General features: G+C 44.4%; 2 protein-coding genes across 5 annotated transcripts in view; both read left to right on the forward strand.

The window, feature by feature from the left end:
* The window catches only part of peak1 (pseudopodium-enriched atypical kinase 1), a 73,074-nt gene extending 68,548 nt beyond the window's left edge, over nucleotides 1-4,526 (forward strand). For all 4 annotated transcript variants that reach the window (XM_028430190.1, XM_028430188.1, XM_028430187.1 and 1 more), the window contains one exon: nucleotides 908-4,526. In XM_028430190.1, the coding sequence (XP_028285991.1) occupies nucleotides 908-2,296 (1,389 nt within the window). In that variant the 3' untranslated portion in view covers nucleotides 2,297-4,526. The remainder of the gene's footprint in view (nucleotides 1-907) is intronic.
* Nucleotides 4,527-6,183: 1,657 nt separating this feature from the next.
* Nucleotides 6,184-20,806, forward strand: syt12 (synaptotagmin XII). The gene is made up of 8 exons (XM_028431352.1): nucleotides 6,184-6,605; nucleotides 14,196-14,256; nucleotides 14,714-14,907; nucleotides 15,069-15,473; nucleotides 17,657-17,872; nucleotides 18,481-18,601; nucleotides 18,995-19,128; nucleotides 19,313-20,806. The coding sequence occupies exons 2-8, from the start codon at nucleotides 14,211-14,213 to the stop codon at nucleotides 19,484-19,486; spliced, it is 1,290 nt and encodes a 429-aa protein (XP_028287153.1). The 5' UTR covers nucleotides 6,184-6,605; nucleotides 14,196-14,210; the 3' UTR covers nucleotides 19,487-20,806.
* Nucleotides 20,807-21,519: the final 713 nt, after the last annotated feature.

A 21,519-nucleotide genomic window follows, 5' to 3' on the forward strand; every position in this document is an offset into this window, starting at 1 on the left:
CACATTTTCATGCTAGTTAATAAAACCTGCATGTCAGCCTTAAACAGAAGCGATTAAGTGAAGTGATCGAGGTTGTTGTGGTGATAAAAGAATACTCACACGCAGGTTTATAGCACCGTTGTTCCTGTTACTCAGGCTGAGACCGAAATAGAGCAGGGCAATAATTCTGCGCTATTAAATATTAACGTTTGAACTCCGGCCACCAGATCTGTCCTGTTTTGATGATCCCACATAGTTTAATAGCTCCAACTGAATAAAATGAATTTTTACTGATTCTAATATATAACCGTGGGATGCTGTTCATTAAAGATTGATTTCAGTTGAGATTATATGATATATGATGATATTTTGCCCAGACCCAAATATATCATTTGACTTTTATCCGTCTGTTGGTATGTTAGTGAACATTTTGGCCTCTGCAGAGGCTGATTCTGTCCCTGGTTCTGCTTCACCTCTGTGGGCTGTGATCAAAGTGTAGAAAGACAAAGAGCTGCAGAGGCTGTCACCGTGGTTTAGGAGACAGAGACACGCTCTCTGTGCTGTCCGTGACAGCCTCCAGTCTGCTCCCTGCTTCCTTCAACTCTGTGTATCATTCGCTTGCTTGAGCCGCTGCAACAGAGCAGGCCAGAAAGTTCTTTTGATCTCTTTTTGAGTTCTCCGGTGTATTCCCTGCTAAAATGGTGCTTTTTACTCCCGGTGCTTCAGGAGGTTGTGGTTTCTTTAAAGTCTCCCACAGCAGTCTTTTGTTTAGACTTTATTTGATTAAAGTTAATCACAGAGAGCCGAGATTAGACTAAAGAGTAAGAGCTGTCTATCCTTTTATGGTGGATAAGATTTGATCAAATGTGACCTCTCATCTCAAACTCAGATTGATGCTAATGTTCTCTTTCTTTCTTTTTACTGACAGATCTGCCGGAGCCAGGTGAAGGAGACCCAGCAGCAGTTTTTTCACAGCCTTGCAGTGAGGCAAAGTCTGCCTGTGCACTTCAACATCCAGCAGGACTGTGGACACTTCCTGGCTGATGTCCCCACCCGCCTGCTGCCCTGGGAGGAGGAAGAAGAGGAGGAGGAGGAGGAGGAGGAGGAGGATAAGGATGGAGAAGGACGTAAAGAGAAAGAGAGCAACATTAAGACGGACACAAAAATGACAGACTCTAAAGCGTCCAATGGTAAATTAGACGAAACTGCCGCAGCAGGTCACACAGTCACCGCTGGCCGCTTGAGGAGCCGCGTGGTGGTCATCACCCGCGAGGTGCCCTTCCAGACGGTGGCTGACTTTGTCAGAGAAGGCATGACCCGACATGCTCACAACCCAGAGCTCTACGAGCGTCAGGTCTGCCTCCTGCTGCTGCAGCTGTGCTCTGGCCTGGAGCACATGAAACCGTATCATGTGACCCACTGTGACCTGCGACTGGAAAACCTGCTGCTTGTCCAGTGCCAACCAGGCAACCCCTGGAATCTGGACTTACTTGAGCCCAATAACAATAGCAGCACCAGCGGCAGCTCTGGTGCGACTGCCGCCGGTGCTGCCACTGCCGCCGCTAACGCCACCTGCCCCGCCCGCCTCATCATCAGTAACTTCTCCCAGGCAAAACAGAAGAGCACTCTCATGACCACGGACCCTGGTACGCTGCGCGACCAGTCGAGGCTGGCACCTGAAATCGTTACAGCTACTCAGTACCGCAAGTGTGACGAGTTCCAAACCGGGATTCTCATCTATGAGATGTTACACCGGCCCAACCCATTCGAGGAAACGCCAGAGCTGAAGGAGCGGGAATACACCTGGGCTGACCTGCCGCCGCTGCCTGCCCGATCGCTGTATTCTCAGGGCCTGCAGCAGCTGGCCAGACTACTGCTCACCGTCAACCCCTCTGAAAGGATCCGGATGTCCGAGGCGCGGGCTTGCCTCCAGTGCCTCCTCTGGGGTCCCCGGGAGGACTTGTTTCAGGCACTGGGCTGCAGCACCACAGGCCCCATGTCAGGGGCCACTGCTAGCCAGCGTGAGGCCACCCTCCAGAACTGGCTGGACCTTAAGCGAACACTGATGATGATCAAGTTTGCAGAGCGCTCGATGGACGCCGCATGTGGCGTGAGCCTGGAGGACTGGCTGTGCTGCCAATATCTGGCGTTTGCCACCACAGACACCCTGAGCCGAGTGGTGCACATTTTACAGCAGCTGCAACAGCATCCCCCGTCTCAGAACCAGAACCAGAACCAACCAGTGCACACGGCACAGAACCAAACCCAAACACATCTAGCTCACAACTACCACTTGACTCAGTCGCAGCCCCTGTGAGTTCCTCTGCCCAACTGTTACTATGGCAACAGATCCAACTTCCCCTGTGTGGTCCCTCTGCTGACGCTAAAGTGTGATGTAAGCTAACAGTCAGCTTTGTTGTTGCAGCATCCACAGTGTTCACCTTAAACTAAACAGCTGCTTGTGCATCTTCTTCAGGAACGAATCACTCCACAGTGAGAGGATGTGTTCCCCTCAAACACTGAGGCTTCAGGATCAGGCTTATTAACATTACAATATTCAACATAATTTCTGACATTGTCCTCAAATAAAAAAACAAAGCTGACACATTGCAGCTAGTTGAGTCATCCTGGCTCATATCAGCTGTGTCTAAATCTTCACATCTCGTGTGTTTTAACACTCCACCAGTACCAAGCTGAAGAACTTAGCAGACGTGTGAGGAATTATTTTAAGATTTTATGTTTTTCACGGCTCTGTGTTAGAGAGAACCTGTATGGCAGCTGTCTCTGTGGTTGTTAGAAGGGAAATTGAATTTTTAAATTAAGTTTTAATGGCGATATGAATTCATATTCATATACAAAGGTTTCATTAGCATCTAAAGATACACCACAGAATCCTAGAAAGGGAAGCATTTTGTCCCAGTTATTTAACTCATTATTGATCACTAAGACTAAACACAGACATGAAGGGAGTCCTTCTGAAATCATGGGAATAGGAGGAAAAATGAAGGTAAATTTGGTTAATTTTTTTAATGCAAAAAGAGTGAATATTTTTTACCACTGAAGCCAAAGATCTGCCAGAAAATGTTTTTAACAGAAAATGTTTTATTTCCAACAAACACACGTTTACTAATGGTTTGTTACAGCTGAGCCTTCGGTCTCCAGGCTTTGTGGCAAAAGGTTTTAAGAGGTCAGTTTTGTCTTTGTTGACACTTTGAAAGGACACAGCTGCCCTTGCTTCTTGTTGGAATATGTGCAATTGATGGCTTTGTTTTGCTTCTGTTTTGGCGCTGCCTTTTTTTATTAGTTTTGTGGCACATAAACAGATTATTTACATCTAAATCTAGAGACAAAGTAAAAGAACTTCTTACAGTGGATGGGATGTTTCAGGGACTGCAAAAAGTAACTCTTTGTCTATTGTGTTGTTTTTGTCAAGTTGTTTTTTGAACGGTTCTGCGTTACGGATGACATTTGCACATTCAGTCTGAGCGTTGGCGACAGGAAGAGACTGAGAAAAGTTCCCGTGAATTTAAGGGAGCTGGATCTGAATTTGTGTTGCAGCGTGTGGAATGTAGAAGCTGTAAGAGCCTGGACTGGAACAGACATTTGGACCTGATCTTATCTGCTTCAGGAAGACACTCACCTTCCAACTGAACCACTTTGTTTCACATCTGAACTCTTATCAGACAAAAAAAAAACACCTCAACCACTGAGACCTTCTTCTATTCCTCCTGCGCCGCCCTCCAGTGATGGCTCCTGGTTTCTGCTCGTCAATCAACAGATTTATTCTGCTTTAATTCAATGAGCTTATTGATCAGAACCTTCCAGCCTGGACTCAGTGGAGGCGACACCTGTACACAATAAGAAGGATATGTACCTTTGGGATCAGGATCCTGTGTCTGTTTTACAGCAGTAGAACCTCTTAACGGTCCACAGAGTGAAAATGAGATGAGACAGGTGTGAGTTTTGTTGTTGTATTGAAAAGGGTTTGTGTACTATGGAATGTGTGTGGGACAGCACTGGTGGCTGTCTGTGTATCCAGAGATTTAAGCCTTTATATAGTATATATATATATATATATATAAATATATATATATAACCTTTATCTATTTTAACCCACACACTATTTTGTCAGAGCACCTCTATTTCTGTCTAACAGTCATTTATCCATTAAAAAGCTTTACTTGACTTCCTTCAACCTTGCATGATTTGGGAGAAGACGAAGAAGAAAGAGGAGGGAGTATTGTCACTACAAAAAAAAATCAACACACAGAACAAAGTGCAGTATTTTTACCCGTCTTGTAAATTTACCCGCTTAGAAGAAGAACCACTTCGGCTTCATCATCACCTGACTTCAGTGGACGTTGTTTTCCTCCTCCTCTCTCTCTGTGTTGTTTAATTGCCACTGAAGCTAAAAAAAAAAAAACAACTGAATTTCTGTAAAGCTTTCTAAATATGTGTACAGTATGGTCTCCTGGCCTGCCACCATTTATTGTTGTTCAAGTTAACCGACAGTAACAGAACAATAAATAGATATGTTTTTATATATACTCCATGTGCCCTTGTGTTATTGCTGCAGTCGTTCTGCGTCTGAAATGAAACAGCGGCGGCAAACGTAGGACTCGCTGTCAAACCTCGAGCTGATAATGAGCCTTTAAATTATTTACAGAGCCTGTTCTAAAACTGGAACCATATTCGTCTTGTGGTGGTTTGGAAGAAAATGTCTTTTTTAAGCTCTTAAGAAACCTGCACTCAGTTTTTGAATTTTAAGTATGTTCATCTGTTTCTTTTGTTCATTTTTAAACTAACTACTAGAAATGTTGACTTATTATAGTGTGTGGCAGCGACACAGTGAAGGCGTTTTTGTGTGTTTCTCAGCATCCACCAGCAGGGGGAGACATTCAAAAGGTTAAAAAAAAAATAATAACCTTGAATGCAGCACTCTGCTGCTCTTCTGCCTCCTAACTGGTTATTAGAGTGCTTATTGAATGTGCCATAATCAATTCAGTGCATAATAGTGATGGTGAAAGCTGTGATTTGATGCCATGTGAGTTCTGCAGGACTAACAAACATGTTTGAGATTTGCTATTGATGAAACTCATTTGGCTTTAAGCAAAATAGATGAGATTATCCTGTCTAGACTGAGATTATGCTCTTAGCTAACATGTCTTATTCTTCTTTCATTGAAAGGACATAAAAGTCTATTCTGCATCCACACGAGGCTGCAGTGAAGGACAGATGGTCGGTGCACATATGCTACACATTCTTTCCCTCTTCCAGTGGTCTGCAGGCATTTCAGTGTGGATCCAGCACTGTCTGTAATATGAGTCACTGTTTAATCAATAATTGAATTGAATGAGGTTAAATTAAGTCATCCTGCAGGGTCAGAGGATCCCGATGCAAAGGGGGGCTTAATTAATTAAAGGAAACAGTTAAGTGTCGTCAGCATATTGGCAGAGATGTGAACTCTCACTAGTATCACAAAAAAAACTTGAAGCGTTTCCTGGTCATTATAGTAAAGCAGTTATATTAACCATTTCACTGCTGCCTGATAAATATATGAATAATAACACAATGGAGAAGGAAGCTGGCTTGTAGACCAAGAGGTTGTCAAACAGTTTCCAGACATCTAGAGATTAAGAGCAAGGAGCGGCTGATATTGTTTAACATGACCTTCTTTAATTTGGTCTGGTCTTATGACGCTGAAGTCAACCAGACAATGAGCGGTTTGTAAATGTGAATTATGTTAATAATAAATGTTTAGTTTGATCAATTGTCTGCTGAAGATGTGAAGCAGCAGCTCAGAGTTTAGTTCACCTTTAGCCTGCACGGCCTCTCTGAGAGGACTGAAACTGTGTGTGCTGCTATCGGATGTGTCATCACTGCACACCTCCAGTGTAGACGGTTATGCAGCTTCACACTGAATCACTTTATCTCTCTGAGGAAGATGAAGAGGAGGAGGATGAGGATGATGTGTGTTCCTGGCTCAGAGTCTGATTTGATCAGGAGGGTCAGATTCTGAAGGGATGCTGACTTGAAAAGTTTGGGTGTCCCTCACACACACACACACACACACACACACACACCTCCCATCCTGGTGCTCCCGTTGCGTAACACGCAGTGTTTGTGTGCGTGTGCGTGTGTGCGCAGCACAGGTCCTGCTTAGTGCTGCTGCTGCTGCTGATGTGGATCCTTGGAGCAGGAGGAGGCGCTGGTCGTGTTATTATTGAGCGGACCGGCGGCAGAAGTTGCGCTGCAGGGGTGGGACTTTCTTTCTGCAGTCGACCGGTCGAGGTGTAGCTGCGGCTCAGGAATGCTCCAGGCTGAAGCAGGCGCACACCTCGGAGTTGAAGATAAACCCTCCTCCTCCTCCTCTTTATCTTCATCGTCTTCAGCTGGCCGAGTGTGAACGCTTCCGGATGCGCTGAAACAGCAAGTGTGTGAACACCGCTTCCCTCCCCTCTTCCTCCTCTTCCTCATCCCCTGGAACAGATAAACCGGCGCCGGTGCCATTGGATGGAGAGGGGCGCCTGAAAGAAGGGAGAGCGGTGGAGTTGGTCTTCCCCCGCTGCTCCTCCTCCTCATCCTCTTCCTCCTTTCGTCCCTACTGCACCAAAAGAAAACTCTGGGTAAGAAATGCGTGCGCGCTCAGGCCGACCACCTGCCACCAGCCGCTGCGCGCTCCTCTCTGTTTGTGTGCAGAAGATGCGACACTTGGGGACTTGCATGCGTCTTTTCCTTCTCCTCTGTTGACAGGAGGCGCGTTGCTCTTCTGAATGCATCCCGACAAACAGGCTGCCGCGGCTTCTCCTCCACACAAATATTGATTCGCAGTGAGAGCGGAGCTGTAGGATCAGGTTATTGGCTGGAGGAGCGGATTGATGCTCGCGGCAGCCTTCGGTGGCTGCAGGGGTTAAAAAAAGAAAGAAGAAAAACAAATGGCAGAGGACTCAGGCTGAGGAGTGCAGACGGATAAAAGTGAGAGCTTTGTGTGCGGATCGGAGCAGGTGTGAGTCATTAGGTTGTGTTACATTTTCCTCAGTTTAACCCAGAAAAATCCGATCACTTTGGTCTGGACTTGCTGAGTCCTACAGTCTGAGCAGCTGCCTTCGCTCTGTGCCGCCTGATCCTCTAAGAGAGGAGATGTTAAGAGGTCTTTTTTAGAGTTCCTGTCCCTCATGGAGACAGCAGCAGAGGACATGAGATACATGGTTGATGGTTGCAGTTTAATTAGAGCTTCAAGGAACTGAAGTTAATTTCATCATGATGTGCTATCAATACACAGAGTTAGGTAACTTAATCCATAGATGCAGATTTTTTTATTGGAGTGGAAGCACTACACCCAGGAGAAGAACTGCTGAGCTCATGTCAACACAGCAGCCACCACTGTGAGCCTCAGAGCTGCATGTCATCCACATAGTGAGTTTAAAGCAACCAGATGACAGACTGATCAGCAGAAGAAGCTGCCACACAGATTATCCAGCAGATTATTGTACAGGTTGTTGTTAGATTATGGTTGCTGGTTAGCATGAAAATTAAATTCTAATGAAACAGTCAGAAGAAACTGATGATGATGCTGTTTCATGTATCTTTGCTTCCGCACTAAATATATCAAATGATGATAAATAAGTAGAATGTCGGGGTTAGTTGTTCAGCAGACACTGAATTTATAAGTGGAGACGACTGATGGCACTGATCACAGCTTCGAAGATGTTGTTGGAGCAGACGTTCTGTTTCTGCGATTTAAAAATGATGAAGCACATTCAGAGGACACAAAACAAAAACTTTTCTTAAGGCATTTCAAGAAGTCATTTGAGTCTCCTCCTGCTTTTCCAAGTGTGTTCCCTACGGCTGTCTGGCTTGGTAGTACAGAGGGTGGAATAGCCAGGTGTGTGTGTGTGTGTGTGTGTGTGTGTGTGTGTGTGTGTGTGTGTGTGTGTGTGTGTGTGTGTGTGTGTGTGTGTGTGTGTGTGTGTGTGTGTGTGTGTTGTTGGCCTTCTGCCCATTCACCGAGCTGAAATACGACCTGCTCAGGATTCAATTCCTCCACCAGCACTCGCAATCATCTCAGCCATTCGTTTAACACCTACTCTCTTTCTCACTCTCTGTCATGGGCTTTCCCTGCCTCACACACACACACACACACACACACACACTCTCTCTCTCTCTCTCTCTGTCCCTGTTGAACCCCTTGGGAGAAAAGTGTTATTACATTAAGAAAACTAAGAGCACTCTGGTGAATGCTGGCGCGTGTGGCAGGGCCAAGCAAGTCTATACTGTAACACCTACAGCCCAGTGCCATTACCGAAGTGCTCTGTCCTGATGTAGAGCAGGGGCCTACACTTTAATGTATCGCAGCTAATATTTCCAGAATATATCATGTGATGGATGCTCATTTTACTGCCACATGAATGTGGCCAGAGCAGCATGCTGCAGTTCTTTCCTCTGAACACAGCGGCATGTTAAGTTTCCAGGCATTAAACAGCAATGACAGCATGTAAAACCAGTTTCTTCGCTGAGCGTTAACTCAAAACAACACATGAATTATTATTAAAAATGTGCTTATATGGCATGACAATAAAAATGCTGCTTATCACTGTAGTTTCTACTGTGATTGAACATACTATTATGATATTTATGTCAACACAGACGGAACTGAACTCGTCCGACAGCGATGTGTTCGTTATGTTCATTATGAGGCATTTCGTTCCATTCAGCCTCTCTTGATGTCTGACTGTATAACTATGGATGAAGCATCCTCAGTCATCATCCACAGGTTTTCATTCTGAGACCCCGTGGGAGGTTCGGACACCATGTTGGCAGTGTTAAAGTCCACCTAAACTCACAGTTAATCCAAATACAGGCAAAGAAGTGGAGCTCTTTGTACCAGGATGTGACCATGTTTGTTTCTGCTGTAAAGTTCGTCCTCACGAGCCTCATCGCTCAGGCCCCCCAAGCTTGACTTTATACGTAGACGCATTAAACTGTTTCTAAACCCAGTGCTGCTGGAGAATTCAGGCTTTTACATTGCCTGTTTCTCAAATATGACACCCGGCACACATTGGCCTGGGTGTGAGGTTGTTAAAGTCATAAGCAGCATGTAAGTATAATTACTGTAGTTAGTGGGATGAGTAACCTTTAGATTAGAGAAATAATCAAAAAACGTGGTGGCATGAAAAAAAAAATTGGAATAAATGGAAATACTCATCATTTGTAAAGTGCTGTGGCTGTGCCAGGATCCACCCACGTGTATGATCAAGCTTCTAGAGAGAGAGACAAACAAAAAGATAAAACCACATTATTCTGTGCTTAATTCAACTAAACAAACCCTGAGCTCTGTGTGTGTGTGTGTGATTGTTTTATCCACTCCGTGCAGGGCTGTATTAGCCCTTTGGACACTGCGCTGTTTAATGTGATTTAAAGTGAAGTCAGCAGGCTCTTCTTGCTCATCACAAAACGCACACAGAGAGCTTTTCTCTGCATTTGATAAAGATGGAGAGAAAATATTGAACCTGAAATCAAATCTCAGTTGTTTAAGCAGCTCTCCACTGAACGATCACAGCAGACAGGAAGATGTCTGTCCCGTCCACAAAATCAAATTCATTTGCAGATGTACAGCTGCCGTCCAGCCTTCATCTCTGGTCGTTTCACACTCATGTATCTCCGGCAGTTCAGTTCAAATATCTGTGTACCCAGCAGTACGTTTCTATGAGATTATGATATTCATAGTGCCATCGATGGATTTTAGAACTTTCCATCTCAAGGCTCCAACACCAGCTTGACGATGAGCCACAGAGAGCAGCATTAGCATTTTTGCACTTTTGGTTCCCTCATACCAAAGTCAATGCAACTTTTGCTTGTCTCATAAAATCTGCGCGACCTAGCTTGCTAGTGTAGCAGAAGCCGTCCCTTACCTTCACCACGCTTATAGAGGGCTTTGGTTTTTGATTTTTGAGGACCCCCCCCCCCCCCCACTGGATCTGGCATTGGCTAAGACCTTTTAGGCCCCATTCACACTGGAGAAAGTCATTCCAGCTAGAGTAGGATTGAGCCCAGACAGCCTTTAAGCTGGATGTGTTCAGACCTATTTTCAAATCTGGCTAGCACACACTTGTGTCCGCACTCAATCCGGCTTCATCCAGCGTGTTTGCTGTCCTCCAAACCACTAGGTGGCGCCTCATAATATACAGAGTCCGTTCAGGCCGCGGTAGGACCACGTGTGTGCATGCGTCGTGCGTTTTTTTGTCCCATGTCGCGCCGGAAGTAGCACATCGGTAACCGGAAGTAGCATGTTGCTAGCTGGATTCGCTCGCCACATTTGCGTTCACACCTGAGCCACATTTGAGGTGGATCTAGCCGGATTGAAATCAAACTGGATACAGCCGGATTCGAGGTGTTCACACTCAGAAAAAACACATCTGGATCCGAATCCTGCTTTAGCCAGATTTTTTCCCCCAGTGTGAACGGGGTATAATTTAACTATGCACCAGGTGAGCTGCTCCAACCCAGAAATGTCCCAGCGCAGCTAACTTTAAACAGTGTGAGGGGGCAGGACAGAGACACGCCTTGCTTCGCTGGCTGTACGCAGACTGCTGTGTGGCGTTATATCAGACCGTTTCACAGAGCGCGGCAGTTAGGCAGTTAATTTGATTATGAGTCATTGGGCGAGATTAAAAGCAGAATTGATTGATCAGTTGTTGGGAGAGCGGGCGAGGAACAGTAAGAGGAGAGCAGCTGACAGGCCTGTGATTCTGTTACACACAACATCTCTGTGTCTTATTGCTTTCTCAACACAGGCAGACACTCAGCTCTTCTTTATTTTCAAATTTCACATCTTTCTATTATCTGATTCTTGCCTCAGTTCACTCCTGATCTAACCGCTCAGCTGTGTGTGTGTGTGTGTAGGACTACAAATCTGTTCTGCCTGTTCTTATTGATCATACCATTTTTAAAATGCAGCCCCAACGGAAGGCCCTTCGTGTTCCCTTTCTTCTTGAGTGTTAGCAGAAACCAGCAGCAGCTGCAGCACCTCTGAGCAGGTGTGTCAGGATTGCTCTCGGCCTCTAAGCCTTATTAAGGATGGACAGATAAGATTTGCCTTGTTTGCATACAGCAGCCACATTATGTGAATCCTAGCAAGCCATGCTGATGCTTGTAGGCAAGAGTATACATATGGATGCCTGTCAGCTGATCACAGGGCGCTTCATGCTTCATGTTTGTTTCATGAACACCACAAACTTCACTTCTGTCTTCTTTTCACTCGTGGTTGGGGTTAGGCATTAAAGAAAGAGGGTACGGTTTAGGTCAGGGACTCGTCTCTGCCTCACCTGACGGCAGGGAGAATGGTGACACCCACTGAGAGGCCGTGCTCGTCGGACTCAGGCACACTATGCAGCAGGATTTGTGAGAATGTGGCTCAGTGTCTGAGCGCCAGACTGACTCAAATCTCACAGTTCTGAGATCAGTTCATGGCCTTTATTTGGCATTTTGCTGTGGAGCTAAACAACAAATATCACAAAAAATGTGATTGATAACCACACACAAGATAAATACACTTAACCAGCTGCCAAAGTAAAGGCTCATGCTCAGCCTCAGGTGGATACTGGTGTACAGGGCTGTTTAAACTGCAGGCTGTAAATGCATTAATGGATCTGATCTCTCCATGTAGCTACCCTCCTCTCTGTGGTGTGTGTGTTGGGGGGGGGGGGGTGCTGATGACACACACACACACACACACACACCTCCTCTAAGAATCCTGCAGGTGCCTCGGGGGAGAAGGTACACAATCAGGATTCAGAAGTGAGCGAATTTTCAGAGGTTTCCAGCCTGACTCTGCAATGAAGTATGAAGAGACAAAGCTGTTTCCCCCTTTTTTTCTTTTTTTTTTTAGGAGTTAGCGATAAGCATGAAGAATTCCTAACTCCACTCCTCTGGGCTGAGTTTTCCTCTGACAGCCTCATTACTGATGTGGAAAATTATATGTCACAGGCCGTGTTCCATTGCTTTATTCACATGCCGCTTAACGCTCATTGCCGGCTGTTTTGCAAGCTGAAATTGTGACAAGATATTCATTTCATGCATATCATGGTCATTAAAATGTCTTTTTAACAGCTGTGTGCTCTGTGTGCGCACTGGAGGAAGACGCTCTTGTTTTCATGCTTTGTGAGGATGATGCTGAGTCTCTACAGAGGTGCTGGGATAAATCTAGAGAGAAGGGAGAGTTGAGATGGTGTGGGCATGAAGATGACACATCAATGGCATGTGCTAATGAGCTGTCAGTGAGAGGAAAGCCTCAGATCTCATGGATGTCACTGACATATATGTGATGAGAATTATGAAAATGAAATCATATGTTTATGTATATAGAGTTACAATCATCATAGACATTACATGGAAATGCACATGGGGCTGTTTACATTAGATGTGCTTCGATTTCTCTGCACTGACTTCTTTTTTAAAAACAACTGTACATGTTGTAAGAAGCACCTGCAGCAATGTGTTTTTGTTAGGAGAAATTCTGATTGGATGATCAATAAGTAGTGATTCAGTGTCTGTGGCAGCTCAGTTTCTAGATGGTCTCCACTGGTGGTATTTTCTCGCCAAGCTAATATAGCTGTACCGTCAATAAAAAAAATATCCTTTTAATAAAGGACAGCTTTATGAGTGATCAAAGTACTTTATAATCAATAGAAACAAATGACTCATCTTCTTTTTGTGTAGTGTATTTCTATTTGTAGCCAGTAGGACTTTGTTATTAGAGTTCTGCCGCCTAAAGTCGACAGAAGCACCAGAACGCCCACGCTGCCTCTTTGTTTTTTACTAAATCTGTCTGAAATGTTGTCTTGCTCTTTCTTGTCTTCCCTCCTCTTTTCTGATCCGGTCCTCCTCTTCCTCTTTCAAGCTTCCCCTGGACCTCCTCTACACTGACTTGAATGATGCTGGGCCAAGAGGGGCGGGGGTTTGGGAGCTTCCCTCTCTGCCAGAGATTCCCCATGTTTTGCTAATGGCACATCAGCAGCTGTCAGTGGGCCCTGCACTGCGTCAGCCACTTTAATTGGCCTGCATGGCTATGGTCTGCAAAGCGCGCACACACATCCCCCCCTCTTGCCTTTTTCTATATCATTAGTGTAATGCTCCCATTTCCCCTGAGCTGCTGAGATATGGGGAGATTCCAACAAGGAGGAGGGGAGAGGAATGAGTCACACACCGGCGACCATCTTTTTCTTTCTATTTTTGCAGTTTGCGGAGGAAGAGTAGGGAAGGGCAGGAAAACAATGCTGTTTGTGTTTGAATAATAACCCCCACATCTATTTTAAGAACAGACTGTTCATGTTGTAAATTACACAAACCTAATCACTACATTCACATACAGTCACTACACAATCAGTACTTTTATCCAGGACAATTGTGGGACATGTAATGATTCTCATTTCATGGCACACAAAAAGGTACACATTCCAGACCAGGACAAGGACAAAGGCTTTGACTGAGGAGTCAAGGAAGCCACCTTTATCAAGCTGGAAATACCTTCCCTTAACAGAGGCAACAGACTCACACATCGTCAAACAATTTACCCCAAGTCACATCTCACACTAGAGTTCTCAACCACATATAAACCTGTAAGTCTCAGCAAAACAGGACTGACTGCAGCGAAACGTCTTCAGGGGCCTCCAACAAGTCCATATGCTGTGCTTACATACGTTCTTACTGGTTTCTGCCTGAGCAAAGTTACAAGATTCCCTTAAACCTGTACATATAAAATGAATCTTAATTAATCTTAATGTCATCAGTTATTAATCTCATCCTTTTAAACATTTGTGCCAAATCTCATTTGTGTTGATATATTTTCCTGTGATATAGTGTTGACAAATGACCTGTTACATTTTGCAGTTGTGCCAAAACTGGAAGACGCTGCAGAATCAAGGCTGCTGACAGATGTCAAAATGGTCAATTTATGTAGTTCTATGAGTCGTAACACAGAAATAAGGGTGTTGGCCAACTATGTTTGAGCTCTGTGACCACATCATGGTCAGCGGTGAGCGAATCAAGCACAAGAGCAGGTAGCTTAGACATATATGCAGACTGTGCATAGTTTGGAGAAGTGATGTTTGTGGCTGGCACTCTCAAAAGGTTTTTACAATGACACTTTGTTTTGATGATGTGATGAAGAACGCTGATTTTAAAAATCCACTTGAGCTGATTATGGTTTGTTTCCGCAGGCCGCCTGCAGCACCATGTCCTCGGCTCAGAGCGGGGATATATCAGGCTACCATCTGAGCGGTGAGTGCTCTACACTGACACATTTCTGTACTTTCTTTTCTGCATGAAATGTCTTTGTGTGGACAAATGTTCGACAGCTGTGTCAACTGATTGAACATGAGAGCATGAGAGATGCAGTTGTTGCCAAAGGTCACCACAAAGGTTGAGATAAAGCTGTCAAAGTCCTCCCACAGATTCATTTTAGGAAAGCCAGCTTGGCACAGGCATCGAATCCCTCTCTACAAAGCATGCACGGGATGCTCCGGCATCTAACTCAGAGTGGCGTTTCAATTTGTCTGTCACATTTTGTCTGATTTTTCTCCAACTATCTGATTTAGTTTCTGTGGCCTGACTGTCTCCCGGAGTCACCACTCACTGTTAAATGACAAGGCCTGAAACAGTGGCTGACTGTGCTCAGCGACTGGGCCTGAGCCTGTGAAGACTCCTCTCTCTTGTTATGTGTGTGTGTCTCTTTCAGTGGTGCGTAACCCGCCAGCCTGGGAGGTGGGGATATACTTGGTGGGTTTCTTGGTGCTGCTGGGTGTGGCCGGGCTCAACATCTGGAAGCTGTGGAAATCTGGAACCTTCCCCGCGCCGTCCCCCTTCCCAAACTTTGACTATCGGTATCTACAAGAAAAGTATGGAACCTCCTTCTCAGAAGTCAGACAGAAGGTACGTTTTGCCCCTCAGAAAGAAACGGTATGTGTGGTTGGAGCTGATGTTGGTGAGGAAATAGCTGAAACAGCTTTGTGAGTAAAAACAAATATCTGTTTACACCACTGAGAAAATTCTACGCTAACACGCATTCTGATTGCTCTTTTTCCTCTCTGAAGAGAGTGGCTGCCAACAACCACCGGCGAACCTCCACCACCTCCAGCCGAAAGCCCAGCCTGGCCCTTGGTGACACCCCAGATGGCTTCAGGGACCTTGGCCACTTGGAGCTGATGAGCAGGGAGCTGGACCCGAATGGCACGGCCCAGCTGAACCGATCCATCTCTACCGACTCTCTCAGCTCCATCTCCTCCATTGCCAACAACTTTGGCCACGACTTCACAGTCGGCCAGTTGGAGGTGACCTTGGAGTTTGAGCCATCCAGGTACCCAGGCCAAGGGGTGGGGATGCTCCACATCACCCTGCACCAGGGCAAAGACCTGCTGGAGAGGGAAGAAGGGGACTTCCCCGGCTGCTTCATCAGGGTTTCGCTGGGTCCAGAGGAGCTTAATGTGGGAGTCACTAAGGTAAGGAGGTTTGTGTCTGTTTTGTCACACAAGCAGCCCTGAATTCAAATAAAAACACATAAATCTGCATGCTTCCCTTCATAATGCACATTTTGTCACAGTTTCTGACTGTTTAAGGTGAAGGAGTTCTTGATTAGATGCAGGGCACTTACAAGAACTGCTTCTCTACTACTAATGGATTCTGGACTGTGGGGTGGAAAAAAATGAAAGGATAGCTGCTCAGACGGGTAATTAGAAGTTAAAGCGTGACGACTGAACTTGTGCAAAAGATAAAAGGGGTTCTTGATGCTGTGAAGAAGGAATACGGTCATATCGCCTGAAGCTGTCTTGCTCAGTGGCCAGTTTTTGGCTAGCTTGAAATGTGGTTAAGATGTTAGCCCTGGCTGAATTTTAGACAGAGACAGTGATATTTCCCAGGGGGTGAGAACATCCATCCTTCAGCTTGACACGCCGGTCCTCTGCTGTCTGACGGAAGAGTCCATTTCATCGGCTCAAGTGGCCAGTCTCCCAGGAGCTGGAGTCAGTAAGGTGGAGCCTTAACTGTCATGAAGAGTAGATCGTGAGCGACTTCGATAACCTGTAGTCAGTGTTTATCTGCACTGAAGGGCTGCAAGTTTGGTTGATGAAGTCATATTTTAATAAAGTATTATTTTATTTATTAAATTTTACCAAATTAAAAAAAACAATCTTATAGGTTAACTTCCCCTTTACTTATTATTCATACTTTTTTTTCTCAAACCAAAAAATCTAATAAGTTACATAAAACTTATGGATTTGAAATATTGTAGAATGTCCCTGTTTGGTCCCAGTGGTTTTTCTTTGTATTTGGACTTAAAACAATTGAATAAATAGCATCAAAGAATCTAATCTGAAGCGGCTGCTTCTGAGCCTCGCATTCCTCCATCTGCTCCCGCTGCCACTCGCCTTCTGCTCTCGGCTCCACGATGCCAGACTCCTGCCTGGCTGTGAGTCATTGCTCTGCTGTGTGGTACAGTTTGTGCCGGCTGACAAGGACGACGCACAGATTCATCAGCGCCCCCGTTTTTTTTTTTTTGTTTGTTTTTTTTTTTGACTTGTTGTGTGGTATGAATGCGTCCAGGCTGGGGGTAATAATAATGGAAGCAGCCACTGATGCGGCAGCTTTAGTGGCTCTGTCTTTAATGTCAAGGAAAAGCTAAGAAATGCTGACATCAGCTCCACTCGCCCTAATGGTGGAGCAGGCTTCTCTCTCTCCGCCTCTCTCCGCTCACTCATTTTCTCTTTGCTTTTGTCCTCGCTGTCTCTCACCTGTCTCCATTCTGTCTCTGTTTTTCCTCCCCTGTTTATTTGCTGTTGCTGCTTCTTGGTTTTGTTTGTCTGTGGTGATGTGCACGCCACCCCTCCTTTCCCTTTGCTCTCTTTGTTGTAGCTCACACATACGTTGCCTCATTTTTTTCTCCTCATACACTCACATCACCGTTGTTATCCCCCATATGATAAGCCCCACAGTGCAGACAGGCAAACTGGGATTGTGGATTTAAAATGGAAAGCAGGCGGAGAGACACGGCCTGCTCTGTACACTTTATATCACCATGTCCATTTTTACAGCGCACACAGGGCCTCCTCTGTATTCTGTGTGTGATTGCAGGATTATGATGCTGTTCAGCTGGGTGATACGAGGCAAGGACAGCCTTACAACCTGATTTGTTCTGAATTCCATACAGTTTATATCTGAGAGCAGAAATTGTTGTATTTCACACTTGCAGAACAAACAGTGGTGTGAAAGGGGGAGCTATTATTAAACCTGGTCTCGTCTTCACATCACTAGTTGCCTGGTAACTTCTGCACATGCTTCAGGATTTGATGGTTTAATATTAACAGACAAACCTCTGTTTGGATCCTCAGCAGTCATGGTGTGCTCTCCAGGTCTGGCCAAAGCGCCTCCAGACAGTGTTCTGTGGTGTAAACTCATTCTGCTGCTATGAATAACATTGTCTTATTTCGGTTGTGTGTATTAAAACATCCTGTAGCAGCAGGGTGGATGAATGTGTCCAGATATCTGGCAGGTGGGGAAAATGATCTGCTCTGACCTTGGTTTTTTTTTTTATGTTCTCAATGATTCAGACAATAAACGTCTGTCTGATCTGCTGCTGCATAGGGTCAGCTCACTCAGCTTATCATCGTCTCCTGCTTCCCACAACCAGGTCCAGACGAACGCTTTCACCGTGATCTTTGATGAGCGCTTCTCCGTCCCCATGGACGCGTCCACTCTGGATGAGTACAGCCTGCGCTTTGCTGCCTTTGGTATCGACGCTGATGAGAGAAACATCAGCGCAGGCGTAGCAGAGCTCAAGCTGTCAGACCTGGACCTGACCATCAGGCCGTTTAATGCCTGGCTCTACCTTCAGGATGTCAATAAGGTACGCTGGTGTCAGGTGAGGTGTCATAACAGTTACTGAAGTAAAGCAGAAAAAAGTCAAGGACACCTTTAATCTAATGTGCTGCCTCCTACTGTAAACTAGCATCTAAGGACTGTATAAATTATGTGCAAGGAAGTGATGTGATGCCTGGCTCCCCCTTCTGGACATTAAATGAAACTACAGCTTAGCTTCAGTTTAGTGAATTATGTCTAAAATATTTCTGATCGTCTGATAATAATTATTAGAAAATAAATATTATGAAATAATGCATGTTCCTACAAACGATTTTTTAAACAGCTGTTGATTAAACATTAAATATAATATAAAATCACTGAATTGTAAAAACAATTGAACCATTTTCCCATTACATTTGCTCAAATGTGTCCCTGTAATTTTATATTTTTTAATATTTTTTTTTTCCATTTTGTGATTGCTTTAATTAAATTAAGTTTGTAAGCAGTTCAGAGGCCTACAAATTAAACTCACTGCAAACAGCAGTTTTAGGAGCTCTGATTGGACTCCCACCAACACATTATAAGAAAAGGTTCTTTAATTATTCTTTTAATTTCTTTAATGTCTGTCTGGCGTGCTTTGCTTGGACTCCACAGGCTGTGGACGCAGTCGGAGAGATCTTGCTGTCTCTCAGCTATTTGCCGACAGCAGAGCGCCTCACTGTGGTCGTGGCCAAGTGCAAGAACCTTGTGTGGACGAATGGCAAGACCACTGCCGGTCAGGGACATTTGTCTGTTTGCTGTAGTGTGTGTGTGTGTGTGTGTGTGTTTTATCAGTAACAGTGAACTATGTACTGAATTTGCATGCACTCGTTCTACTGTCAAACCTGTGAACGTTTTCGACATTTACTTCCATGTTGCTGCTGAAAAAAGGAACATTTAATCAAGAAGGCTGACTCACCACAATAACATTTGACTGATAAAGGTCACCCACACTGGACCCATTAACATCTACAAAACTAATTGTGTGCACAGGACGGTCCTTCTAATTGATTTCTCTCTAATGAGCATGTTATTGCGTTCTCTACAAACTGTGTGAGGGGGTGTGCATGCATATGGACTGAAGGCCTGAATTGTGGTGGTAATTGCTTTCACTCCTCCTCATCACCAGATCCATTTGTCAAAGTGTACCTCCTGCAAGATGGCAGAAAGATCAGCAAGAAGAAGACTTCCACCAAACGAGACGACACAAACCCCATCTTCAACGAAGCCATGATCTTCTCTGTGCCGTCCATCGTACTGCAGGTACCAAAAAGGAGAGTTAGATGAGAGTGAGCAGCATGATAGAGAGGAAGAAAAAGAGATAAAGGATATCAAGGTTCATGCTCAAGGTGTTATAAATCCTCTGGGCAACATGACTATAAACAAATTGAGACTGGATAAAAACCCAACCTTTGCTGAATCATGCTGACAGAGCGTTTGTTTGCAGGAGCTGTCCCTGAGAGTGACGGTGGCAGAGGCCACAGAAGACGGCCGGGGCGAGAATCTGGGTCATGTGATCATCGGCCCCGAGGCCAGCGGGATGGGGATCACGCACTGGAACCAGATGCTGGCCACTCTGAGGAAGCCCGTGTCCATGTGGCACCCTCTGCGCAGGATCTAGGCCCTCTCACTTCCCGACTCGACCTGTATCAAGTAACACACTTCTTCTCGTTCCTGTGAACTCTCACCTCTTGTCAGGTGCCGCGCTGATAGAGCGCCGACCTGCTGGTGCAAAACAAACACCTCATATTTCTATAAGGTGGATTCATCTGAAAAGCTACTGTTTGACTCGGGTGTATCATCGATCACTAAACTTAGGTCAATATTATTGAACTTTAGCAAGGGTGAGGTATTTTAGTAAGACACTGGTAGGGTATAAAATGGTGTGCATCCTTCATCCTCACCATGTTTCCTTTGCTTTAGAGAGAGACAGTGGTTCTCCACCCTGCTGACCACAGTGGAGGCATGGATATGCTTTTTTCCCCCCTTCTCAAAAGTCCTTATATAAATTTTTAGTTCAAATTTTGAGTTTTATTATGAAACAGGCACAGCCCCTCCCTCTGCATGGTGCCTACTCTGGTTGTAGCCTATAATAGCAGTCTAAAGAGTGATGGACTGGACCCCCCATCCGGGGGGGGGGGGTGAAATCCCTTCTCTTTCAGGAACACACTCATTCGTCATCAATCGTACCGACTCGATTGATTCTGTCGTGGTTTCTGAGCCGAGTTGTGTTAGCTCTGTCGAAATAGCTTGTGTTGTTTGTTAACAGTGAGATGGATAAATAGCATAGAGGTTTCGGTTATGTTCTGTATTCATTGTGCTTTTGAAACAAACAAACAAACAAAAAAAACCCAGGTACTCTTATCCAGGTGAAATAATTGTAATTTGTAGCAGTTGTTACAGGGTGGCCAAATCAGATGTTATCATCGTATAATTCTATAAAGTTACAGTGTTCTATTTTGCAATACTAGTTGCATAAGCATATATATGAGAGTGTAAATAGTGTACTACAACATTCTACTCGTTTTTTCTCCAAGTCATGTTTTTGACTAATAATAACATCACTTTATTCCATTTATATGATAATATTTAACACCAACATCAGTGAATTATTGTTAAAACACCTCTGGGAATTTAACTGGTGATGTAAAGTGTACTAACCCCTTTGAATGGGTTTACAGGTTATTTTATGTTAAAGGAAACGCCTTGATATTCTGGATTTATCGTCTCACAGAGCTTTTTCGTCACGGAGCTACCTGCAAACTTCTCGTTGGCAGCTTTCAGGGTTACTGAGAGTTACTTTTTTGTGTTAAAACAGAGGTGAAAACTTGTATAGATCAGAATGTCAAGGTGGCTTTTTATCTTGTCTCTACCACATTGCGTACTAGTGCTGTTTTGTTGTAACCTTTGAATGTAAGTTATGTAAAATATCTGCTAACTAACCTACTAGCATTTTCAGCCTTATTGCATTATTGTGATTTTAGTTCTTTTTTTTTTTAAAGCAGAATTTTCAGTCAGGTTCTGACTGCACTTCTCACCTCACTTTAATCCAAAAATAACACACTTGTGCTCATGTAACATGCGATATTTCAAACTGTGCCAAATAATAAAGCAATATTTTTCATTTACAGTCAGCATTTTGCATTTAATTCAACAGAGCTGTAGCGGACATTGAACCATGCATGAAGTAAATTTAGCACTTGATGTGAATGTGCCTAAAGAATACAGTGTATTGTGTGAATGCTGTTTCAAATAAAAAGCAATTCAACAGTAACCGACTGGCTGTTTCTCTGTAAATCACCAATAATCACTGATTCCATCTAAACATACAAGGCAGGCCGGCAGCTGCTGAGATTATTCCACTCTGCGCCACGCAAGATCAGGTGATGTGATCAACCTGCATTAATAATGAAAGATTTGTGAGGTTTTTTTTTCATATAAATTCTATTTTCTTGCAGATATGTGACTTTATAATATCTTATGTTGCAGTGTCAATATGTGTAATGCTAAAAGTGTTTTGTTTTGTTTTAGTTGAAAAGTGTTTGGTGTGTTAATTTCTTAATTGATTGCATTTAAGGTTAAGGAGTCATAAGAGCTGCAGCTTCATGTATAAAGCTGCGACCAGTCTTTTTGGTCTCTGGGCTTTTCTCCCAA

Source organism: Parambassis ranga, chromosome 19, assembly GCF_900634625.1.
Source record: "Parambassis ranga chromosome 19, fParRan2.1, whole genome shotgun sequence".
Classification (NCBI taxonomy): Eukaryota; Metazoa; Chordata; class Actinopteri; family Ambassidae; genus Parambassis; species Parambassis ranga.